Genomic DNA, 11,764 nt, shown 5'->3' on the forward strand with positions numbered 1-11,764 from the left:
TGTGCTAGATAAGATAAGGATAGTAAAACAGAGGTATTGATATTATTATATATTTTATTCTTTTAATCTTTAATTTTTTAACTGTTAAAATACTTAATTATTTTATAATAGAATTTTTAAATAAAACTGATCTCATCCCACATTTAGAATTTTTTATGGCATATTTTTATTATTAACTTTTTATTATGTAGAAATATGGCATTATTTCAGATACAAAAGATTTACTAGATAGAACAACACTTAGTCGGAGTGGATTAGATGATGTGTATTTATCAATGAAAGCATATATGTCAACAAATTAATATAGGTCCTGAATTTTGATATGTGGACCGATAAATATAGAGGGCGAACTTATATCACCTTTACATTTCACGAAATAGATAATAATTTTAATATTGTATTTAATACATTGGCGACACGTCAGGTCACTCAAAAACATACCGCTGAAACTATTCTTTCCAAGATGCAAAAAGTTGAAAATGGATTTGATTTAAGGTCCAAGAAAATTTAAATGGTTACGGATGCAGGACCCAATGTAAAGAATGACCAACATTTATGTGTGGGGCGTGGATTACATAATCTAATGACAGTCGATGGAATAAAAAAAGTTAATAAAATAGAAAATCTCATTAAAAAGTGAGAGAAATTATATTTGCCTTAAGATTCAAAACAACAGATTTTGAAAATATAAACGATATCGAAAATAGAAAATGTTTTGAAACAATATCATTTACATCGGATATTTTAGATTTGGATGATAAAGATTCTTTTTATGAAGATCATTTGGGGGTTGATGATGATGGTGCATATAAAAAATCATGTGAGAAAAAACCTTAAAATTAAATGTGCCTATATGTTTGCATAGTATTTTAATATGCTGGAAAGTGTGACTGGCAATAACAAAAATCCTATAAATATTCTATTAAATAGAATGGAGAAACCGGATCTCAAATTATTTAACTCCGTTTGGGACTTGGTGCATGAACTTTTAAATTTTCTCAGAACCTTCAAAAAAACTGTTGAATTTTTATACGTTTAAAAAGATACTATAAATTTATCCTATTATTTCGTAGTGAAATTAAATATCATTTAATTGTAAAAGAATATGATACTCCTCCCATGCATCCCTTAAACAAAATATGCTTACTAAATTTGATCATAGATTTCCAATAACCGATCTTCAGGTTTATATTATTTCTATGTTTTATTTTTTTACTTAGGTGTTGGGAGCACTTTTGGACCCTCATTTTCAATCTATATAGTAAATGAATATTTAAAGGAAAACAAATATTACTCCGGTGCAATTTTTATGTCAACACGTTACCACTCTATGGCCTTACACGGACGAATTAATCGAATGTGAAACGACGGAAGTTGCTTCAAAATTCGATTATCTTAAGTCATTGGCTACGAAACATTCATCTATTCATAATAATAATTTGAAACAACAAGACTATTTAACTAGTTTAGAAAAAGCTTGTTATTCATTATTTTCGTAATATAATTTAGATAAATTCTTAGATTTTTGGAAGATAAAAGCATTGGATCTTCCTAAACTTTCAATATTAGCTAGAAAGGTCCTGTGCGTTCCAGCTACGAGCACACCCAGCGAGCGTGTATTTTCCATATCTGGGCTCACTCTGAACGCTATAAGATCATTATTATGTCCTATAAATCTAAATAAATTTACACATGATAATTTTAACTTAATAAAATCATTAAATTATAGTTATAAACATAATAAAGCAAAATTTTATTTTATAAGTGTTTCCAATGAATTTATAATTTTAATTAAAAATATATTTGACGCAGCCGCCGATTTTTGTGCGGCGTCTAAATCGATTCGCAGCGGCCAGCCGATCATTCTAAAAAAAGAAATGCCCCCGGATAATGCTGTCGGCGCACATGTCTATGTATACATAATTTGTCAGTTGGGGAGGTGTATAAGTGAGGGTCCTAGAGGATGCAAAAAACTAAGTAACACCTCTTTTTAGAATTTTTTTCTAAAATATAGGACATCCACATTAATTGTCATGATACATGCTGTATATCCATTTATTTTTTCACATATGTTATTTTTGATATTTGTGATTCTGTTGAATTTGAATACAATTTAGCTTCAATTTTATTTTGAGAATTTGGGTAAATCAAGTAGTGGACTAAATATTTTTAGAATAAATGAACAGCAATTCTATTATGAATGTGAGATTACGATATGATTACGTAACTTAAATGATTTCAATTAATAAGTATCTGTAATAAATCACAAAAAATGAATGGTAACTTGTGCTTTATTCCAGTGAAACACTCGTACTTTATCTTGAACCACAAAGGTAATTTTCAGAAAAATTTGCCTAAACAAAATATTCTCCCTCATTTAACTTATTTTTATAAAATTCATGCGTTTTAGTTTTTTGAAATATAAGCAATTTAAAATTTCATAGGTGAGAAAATTGGCTCTGTTATAGTGGTTTGAAAATGGCAAAATTTTCAGGTTCGGCCCGACCTGATGACAATTTAGTTTTGGCCAAACTAGTCAAAAATAATTTTTTGTCAGGCCTGGTTTCAATTTTTAGGTTGCCCAGCCTGGCTTTTAATTTCTTTTGAATACAAGGCTACCAAAATATGTTATTAGGAACCTAAATAATCAACTATTTATAATCTTGGAGAGTGGTTAAATTGAAAACACTATATTTTCATGCATTATCGCTTCTATGAAATGTCAAATTTCATCAAATATATATAGATCTGCAAAAGTAAAAAAAAATTCGGGCCAGGTCGGGCCTTGGAATTTTTTTTAAAATATATCTAAATTTATCAATTTTATATTGAATTTTAATGTAAAATAAAAATATTTTATTTTATTTATAGAAACTAGTAATTTTAAAAATTAATTTCTATATTTAAATAAATTCGGGCCAGGCCGGTAAATTTTTTAAAAAAAATTACGAGTATGGATAAGGCGGGCAAAACTTTTTTAAAAAAATATCGGGTTCTGGCCGAGCCGGCAAAACTTTTTTAAAAAAATATCGGGTTCAGGCTGGGCCGGCAAAACTTTTTTAAAAAAATTTCGGGCCGGGCCAGGTTTGAAAAATTAGGCCCGATGCAGATCACTAAATTCCATGACAAATCAACAAAAAAACACGATTTTCAACCCGACCCCCTAGACTTTTCTAAAAAAAAATACAAGGGTTTGTATATATTATAACAAAGAAAAAAATAAAATTTTAGCCAACAACTCCAAACATGGTTGAGATAATAGTCTCTAAATGTTGAAAAATTGGGCATTTTGGGAAAAATGCACTCCCTTTAATTTATGATATACGTGAACTAGAAGCAAATTTTTTAGTAGGCCGAGCTCAAGTTTAGGAGATATGACAGTCTATTGCAAATATTCTTAATATGTGATATTAATCAATAACTGATAGGTCAAAAGCTATCAAATATTTTATGTTTAATATTTAAAGGAATAGTTATTTATGATCTGAAAAAGCATATTTTTAGGAATCGGGGGGGGGGGGGGAGAGGCGGACTTTGGTTAATTTATTTGATGAATTGAATTTCTCTCCTCATAAAAATAATTAAAAAATACAAATCAATTTTTGATTATAATTTAATGAAAACAAAATTTAATTTAATGAAAATAATTCAACTTTAATTTACCTAAGTGGCATAAATACATGAACCCATTTATTCCAGGAATGGATTTGGCCATTTGACCAAAATATTTTTTTCATATTCATCATATTTTACAGATGCGTAATAATTTAAGTGATATTTGCTTTATAAAAATTAAATTAATCTAATGTGTTTAATATTTGATTCCCATATGATTCTGACGTTAGCTCTTTCTGCTAATCTTTTGGTCATGTTTGCCACTGGCTGTTACAAAAAAATGTCATTCCGCTTTAATTCCAATCATGTTCATGCTGGCTTAGATAATTTTTATTCATATATTGAGTACTACACCATCAGAAAAAAAACATTTTTGATAAATTTTTAAATTTTGATTTTAAGAAAATCAATCATTTTGTTTTTAAAAAAGGTCTTAAATCTGCAAATTCACTTTTATATCAATATGAGTTACTAAAGTTAGAATCAGTGGCGTAGCTACGGGGGGTTTTCGGGTTTGGACCCCTCCCAGAGTAAAAATTTATTTTTAGATTATACGTTTTATATCAAATAAATACCAATAATATTTATATTTTTCTGGTTTTAATGTTTGTGGAAGGATATTATATTACTATTGAAATTATTCTGGATATTATTATTATAAAGTCATTGAGAATAATTTACTAAATTATAAAACAAATTATTGATCCATTTAAAAAATATATTTATTATATATTATCGAAGATATGGTTATGATTTGTAAGATAAACCCGGCCGAAGGCCCGTTAAAGGGGTCTGGAGGGGCGAAGCCCCCAGGCTTTTATATGTATGGACCCCCTATAAGGAAAATTCCTAGCTACGCCACTGGTTAGAATATAATATCTTTATTGAATAAAATAATTTTTTTTTAGAATTTGGTTCTCTCTTTTAACCTTTGATATAATATAAACCGGTTTTTATCAGGCATCACATGCCTCTTTTAATCGGAATGATAAAATTTTCCAATATTCATAATAGTTTCAAAAACACCTACAGCCTTTATAATATTTGGATTGGATAAAGCACCCTTTTACTTGACAAATTTTTTTTCTACATTCAGCCAGAAATTCTACTTGTTTTTAGGGTTCAAGATTAATTCATTAATATTAAATTTTTCATTCTTAATTTTTTACAAAAGATAAAGATAATTTTATCGTTAATGATTTATTTTGGTTAATCATCCAAGGAAATACATTTCTTAGGCCTTCACAATATATATATTTATCCAAATTGTGCGAATTTTAGGAACAAAGTAAATATATTATATAAATTAACAATAGCATCCCTCCCTTTACCATCTTATATAATCTTTTATTTAAATACATAAAATAGTAAAAGATTCTATATATTACAATAATGATTTATCAAATATTAATTACGAAATTTTACAATTATTAATGAATAAAATGGCATATCTCCTAAACCTGAGCTCAACCCAACTTAAAATTTTGCACGTGTATTAATTAGTCTTATATCATATAAGTGTCGAAGCTTCCATAGAAGCAAGGGAAGCATTACTTCCCTTGAAATTTTTCCTACAAAATTCTTAAATAATTAATATAATCTTTATAAATTGTTGAGAAAACTAATCTTCTTTCGTTAAAAAAAATTAATATAATTTTTATAACGTTAAAATATTACTATTATTTTTTACTACTTTAAAAAATTTACTATTATATTTACTACGTTAAAAAAATATATATGAAGGAAGCAAATTTAATATTGTTTTTTTAAAATAAATAAAGAGAAAATCATGCGAATTTATTAAGTAGTGCTGTAAAGTAACGTCATTACTAACGTCGTTACCTTTTTTGAAGAAAAGAAGCGCCATTCGTTACCTTCTTCTAGAGGTAATGAGTAACGGTAATGCATTTCTTTTTTTGAGTAACGGTAACGCAAAAAAGATGTCTTATTGTACTATTAAAATTACTTTTATTTATTTTTTAATATAAAATTTAAGCCCAGTTTTTTAAATTCACATCAACCACCATTCCTTCATTTTTATTTTAAATACTCGTTAAATTTTCAGTCGAATGTTAATCTAATTAATATTCAATCAAAATTTAAAGTAAATGTTAATAATAATATTATTATTCTATTTTATAATTTATATTAAGATATTTTATCCATAGTACTTATTTCTTCAGATGAAGATGATTTAACCCTCCCCTGGCCCCAATTTAAACATATTTCACACCAATAGAGAAGATTAAGAGTATAAAGTCTTCACTTTGTAAATGGAAATTATGACCCAAGGCAAATATTTCAACCTCAATGTCCAGCAGTTCAAACTTAAAGCAAATGAAGGTAAAAAGATGAATTAATATATTATTATTTTAAACATTACTTTAATAATAGAATATTAAACCATTGGTATTATAAAATAACCATTAAAAGAAGTATTCCTTCATAATATTTTGAAAAGCTTAATCAAGAAACTAAAATATAAACAATTAAATTATGGCTGGGAACCAACATTAAAAACCTAAGATTAACAAAATATTGGTATTGGTTTAAACAATATCTTCCATTTATTGTTTTAGTATTGCTATTGATTTAACTTCAAATTGTTAATAGATTTAAAGAATAAAATAGTTATTTTAAAAAAACTTTGTTTAAATAAATATATATGGAATAAAACTATAAAGCAATATTGTTTTAGAGAACTGAACATAAATATTTTTCCTGATTCCTTTTTAAATGATATTTCTTAATAAGAAATTGAAAAATTATCTTTGGCAATCATAATTTCAATTTTTAATGAATGCAATTAAATTTTTAAAAATATTAACTTTAATTATTGAAAAAGCTAAGTTATTTTTAATAAAAATTCAGGAATTAATAATATTTTAATTAAAAATTATAGACTGTACATCCCTCATAAATGAAAGAGATTAAATTTGAATAGAAATTTAAAAAAATTGAAGCCAATCAACTCACACTCATTGAGATGCAGAATGCATCTATATCAAAGATAAAGCACAATCAGCTGTTAATAAATTAATTTTTAATTTTATAATTGAAGAATATTTTTAATTGTAGAAAGCACTGCATTTATTAATACTATCAAAAAATTACAGTCAACTAAAAATGTGATGTCTAGGACTATCCTCATATTAAAAATTAACAAAGCATATGACACCATAGCAAAGAAATTAGTGGATTTATTGTGTATCCCACTGTACAACTATGGATTCTTGGTCAGCTTATCATCGGTATATAAAAAATATATTTATAGATTGATAATATTGCCTTTTAAAAAAGTTCATATTAGGGATGATGGTACACTAGCTACACCCAGACACTCTTGAGAGGGTTTCAGCCAAACAAAAAACACATACTTTATTATCTAGCAAAAATAATCTTAAAAATTTTTACCACATCACATATAAGATACAAAATAAAGTGACTAAATGCATTATCGACAATGTTGGAAATTATATAAAAGCTTTCAAGTAAAAAAATATAATATATTTATTAAAAATTCATTAGAGTAATGAACAAGGAGAGGAATCGGATGATAAAATAGTTACTCTACCATTATTTGATCTATTTGAAAATCAAAATATTAATGATAGTATTGTATACCTAATTCTGTTCAGCACACACTTTAAATCTCATTGCAAGTGTTGACATTGAAAAGGCAGGTATCGATTCCATTTTAAAACCATTTCTAAGCTATTATGGAATTAACATAGATATTATAATAAGATGGAACTTTTTTTATAACTCCGTGAAATTAATAGATGGTCTTATTAAGGAGAATTGAAAATTTGATGAATCTTGTGATAAATCTGAATTATAGAGATTTTCAGATAACGACAAGTCGTTTTTGGATGAATATTGTATGGTTATTGTTAATTAAGAAATATGATATGTATATATATATGATTGTATGGTTATGGAACCGATATCTATGGCTCTTTCAATTTTAGAGAGCGAAGAAAAAATGCATTTGGGATATCTTACTCCACCCATAACTATTATAATATTAAAACTTAAAAAAATGGCTTTAAATAATTTCAAGTTTTGTAAGCTGCTTATTAATTTAATCATGGAAGGCATAGATAAAAAATGTTTACAGTTCAAATATTGCTAACAATTTATATTTTGATTATCTCAATAGATTCAAACACATCTATAAAGATGAATATATACTATAAGCAATAATTCTCCCAATATTTAAATTGGATTAACTCTGGATAAAATTAGAGGTCAACAAAGGAAGAATGCTAGAACCTATTTCCAGTTTGAGAAAAGATCTCGATAAAGAAAGAGCAGACTTAATTCCTTTATTCAACACACATACCGGAATATTTTCTGATAAAGATAAATTTTTTTGATGAGCAAACGAATGAAGATACTTGTAAAGATAATCTATTAAGCTTTTTTTAAAATAAAGATAATTCTTTAAATATTTTTAATAAATGCCCCAAATTAAAATTTTTATTTATTAAATATATTACAATTCTCCCATTCTCTGTGCCAATTGAACATATGTCTAGCACGGCGAAATCTGTGTTGAGCACTAAGCGTTCTTGTTTGTCTATAATTTTGAAAAAAAATGTTGCTAAAAATAATTAAAAAATTGTTACAAAAAGATGTTATCTTATGTATAAAATATTATTTTTGTATAATTTTATTTATATTGTATATTGTAGGAAAAAAATAAATATTTTTTGTATATAATATTTAAATTTTTAAGTAACGAGAACCCGTTACTTTTTTGAATAGTCAATAACGTGCGTTCCCTTTTTAAAAAGGTAACGAGTAACGGTAATGCATTTCTTTTTTGTAGTAACGTTTACAGCGCTAGTATTGTGTAATTTTCCGTTTAAAAAATAAGCAATGGGGAAGCAAATAAAAAACTGATTATTTTTTTAATAAATAAATGAGAAATTTTTTTTTAATAAATAAATGAGAAATTTTTTTTTTTAAAATAAATATTTTTTTTAAAAAGCAATAATATTTAATAATTGTAATTATATTATTGAAAATTTATTAAGATTATCAGAGTTGTATAAAAGTATCTATAACTATATACTATTTCAGAGGTATTTGTAACGGTTTAGAGATACTTTTAAGATATGTTTTGATATACTTATATTTAACGTTTTATCAAAAAATAAAAATATTTAGACAAAACAGATGAGAAAATACATATAGAAATTGACACTGTAATTCTACCTACCGAGAAGGGTTTAACTCTGTTGGCGGCTTCTCTTAAGAAATTTATCCAAAATGTTAATAAGATTTAATTTTTAATAAATTATTATAGTTTGATTTTTTTTATGGTTTGACTAATAAATAAAATAAAAAAAATTTTCGATTGATTCCCCCTAGTAGTAAAATTGACGCTTCATCACTTATCTATATATATATAAATCTGATTTTATGATCATTTCCGGTTTTTGACATTAGATTTTTAAACAATATTTAACATTATATAACTATTGGCTATGTAAAGATATTTGACAGAACTAGCTCATTTATATCCAAAATTAAATATGTTGCCCAAAATGCTCCATTTTATAGACCTTTAGAGGCCAGTGTCTCAACCATTGTTTGGACTCGGAGGCATGGAGGGTCCAGTTGATGTTGATTTGTCATAAAAATACAAAAAAATAAAGTCATTACTCTAAATTTATTTAAAATAAAAATGATTATACTTTTTTAAAATAAAGCTGAAAATAGAGAGAATTTTTTATTGATATTTTTAACAAAGATTGACATTTTTGAACCCAACAAAACTTCTTTTTGTCCCCACCTTGAAACAGGTCAAGCTCAAGTCTTTTTTGAATTCCGAGCCCAAGCCAAGTGAGAAAATATTTTGCAGGTACAAGGTATAAATTAATATATTACAAAAAAAATTTAATTAGATATTGCAGTGTGTGAGAGGCAATATATTCTATGACATTTACCCAATGTATTAGCCATTAATCCACTTTCACTTCTGGAATGGGGTCCAGGTTCCTTATCACCTCCCTTGATCCATTTTCCTTCTTTTTCTGTAGCCATTGAAGTCACAGAATATTCCAGAGAAAATCTGGTTTCATCTTCAATATTAGAAAAGGTGGTGACATGAGGAAGTGAGGTTTCAGAGCTGAGAGGTATGGAAGAAGTTTGTAGACCAGTGGGTGCCCCTTCTTGGTGGTCAAATAAAAGTTCCCAAGTCACGTTTTCAGCCTCATTATCAACTTGGAGAAGGCGTCTCACCTTTATGTGGAAAGAAGAAAGGAAGTATTAAAAAAGATATGATTGAAATAAAGGGATTTATAATTTCAGGTGTTTTAAATTCTTTCTAAAAAATGGAGCATTAACTAATTTCCATATCCTTTTATTTCTTAGTATACAATTGAAATCTAACTAATATTTATGTAAAAAAAATGATTAATTAGAATTATAAAAGTTGTCATGTGGTCTATAAATCTAATGTAATCATCCTAGCCAACATAAGGTATAGTAGATTCAATAAAAATATGGAAACTGATATATGATAAAAGAAATTGGAAGATAATTTTGTATCAGTTGGCTTCATAAAATACAAGAGAATTATAAAAATTGTAAATTAACCACATAGTGGAAGGAACTAAAACAGAATTTTAATTTATTAGGCAATACTATAACCTCTTTTTCAATTTGTGGTAGATCTAGAGTCTTTTTCTTAATAATTTTGCGAAAGCGTCGTTTTCTTACATTCTTTAAAGGTGGGGTTATACCATGGTTCCAATTGTATTTTTTCTCTTTGTCTTTCCTATTTCTAAAACTATTCAAACTGTTTGTGGGATTATTTTGGTGCTCATCAACTTCATTGTCAGAATATGGTTCTTTTTGGCAAACTAATAACTTTAAAAAATTATGAAGAGTTAAATAGCTACACAAAATATTTTACAATAAATTTTTAACAAAATAAGAATAGGATTTTCATTAAACAAAAATACATTAAAAAATATTTTAATATAACATTTTATATTCATACTAAAATGCATGAGATTTATTGAGACTATTATAAGAAAGTAATTAAATTTGGAGAATCTTACTATAAAATTTGCCAAATACAATGTATATATATGGTAATTAAGAATTATTTATAAATTAACTTGACTAATGTCACCAGTTTTATAGTAAACTTTCCTATCCAATGTTTTAAGACATTCTATAATGCAAGGCAGGCTATGAAGTTTAACAAACAATATTTGATCTTTAAATTTAAACCTGCCCTTATCGTTATCAACATCTAGATCCAAAAAAAGAATATCTTTAATATTAATGGTTTCTTTATTCATAAATTTATTATTAATTTCTTCAGATACATCCTACAATTTTATATATTATTAATAAGATCTATTGTGCTCTACTTCAGGTAATTTAATAATAAATAAATTTTCAGAGTCAAATGGATGTGAATTTATCTTAGATCTCTCCATGGAAACTTTTTTATTAAAATTGGTATTTTACTTTTTTTGTCAGTGAAGCCCAAGTTTGGCAATTTTTGCTAAATTTGATTTTACCATGGATATTATGGAATTTTCTGATTGGTCTTTAAAAATTTTTAAATATAAAATAACTTCATTAATTTTTATTTCGCGAATTGATAACAATTGTTGAGAATATCGAAAACTAGTGTTCTAAGGTCGAAAAATCGACATAAAACTGAGTCGAGTTGTAAACTAAGTTCCTAAACTCAAGTTATTAAACTCGAGTCAACTCAAGTCTATAAACTCGAGTCAACTCAAGTCTATGAACTCGAGTCAACTCAAGTCTATAAACTTGAGTCGACTAGAGAACGAAGATTTGGAATTAGTTATTATTAGGGCTGTGCCGATATTAAATATCGGATCGACACCGATATTTAGCGTTTTTCTAAAATATCGGATCTGGCCGATACCTGTAAAAACCCGATTCGATCCTTTTACTTTTCTTTTGTATGTATATTTATTTTACATTATTAAAATATTTTCTAAATAGTTTTTTTTAAAGCAATGCAAATGCACAACACACCCTAAATTTTATTTATTTTTTTAAATAAATTTATAGTATATTAAAAGTTTATTTTATAAAAATAAAAAGAAACACCCAAAGATTTATTTATTTTAAATTTTTTTAAATAATA

General features: G+C 26.4%; 1 protein-coding gene across 1 annotated transcript in view; it reads right to left on the reverse strand.

The window, feature by feature from the left end:
- Positions 1–11,123, reverse strand: part of LOC135931135 (transcription initiation factor TFIID subunit 7-like) — a 32,730-nt gene extending 21,607 nt beyond the window's left edge. Inside the window, exons 1-4 of the mRNA XM_065468034.1 lie at positions 11,010–11,123; positions 10,752–10,967; positions 10,279–10,497; positions 9,573–9,867 (exon numbers count right to left, since the gene is read on the reverse strand). Coding sequence (XP_065324106.1) covers positions 9,573–9,867; positions 10,279–10,497; positions 10,752–10,967; positions 11,010–11,078 — 799 coding nt within the window. The 5' untranslated portion in view covers positions 11,079–11,123. The remainder of the gene's footprint in view (positions 1–9,572; positions 9,868–10,278; positions 10,498–10,751; positions 10,968–11,009) is intronic.
- Positions 11,124–11,764: the final 641 nt, after the last annotated feature.

Source organism: Gordionus sp. m RMFG-2023, chromosome 1, assembly GCF_954871325.1.
Source record: "Gordionus sp. m RMFG-2023 chromosome 1, tfGorSpeb1-WG-v2, whole genome shotgun sequence".
Lineage (NCBI taxonomy): Eukaryota > Metazoa > Nematomorpha > Gordioida > Chordodea > Parachordodidae > Gordionus > Gordionus sp. m RMFG-2023.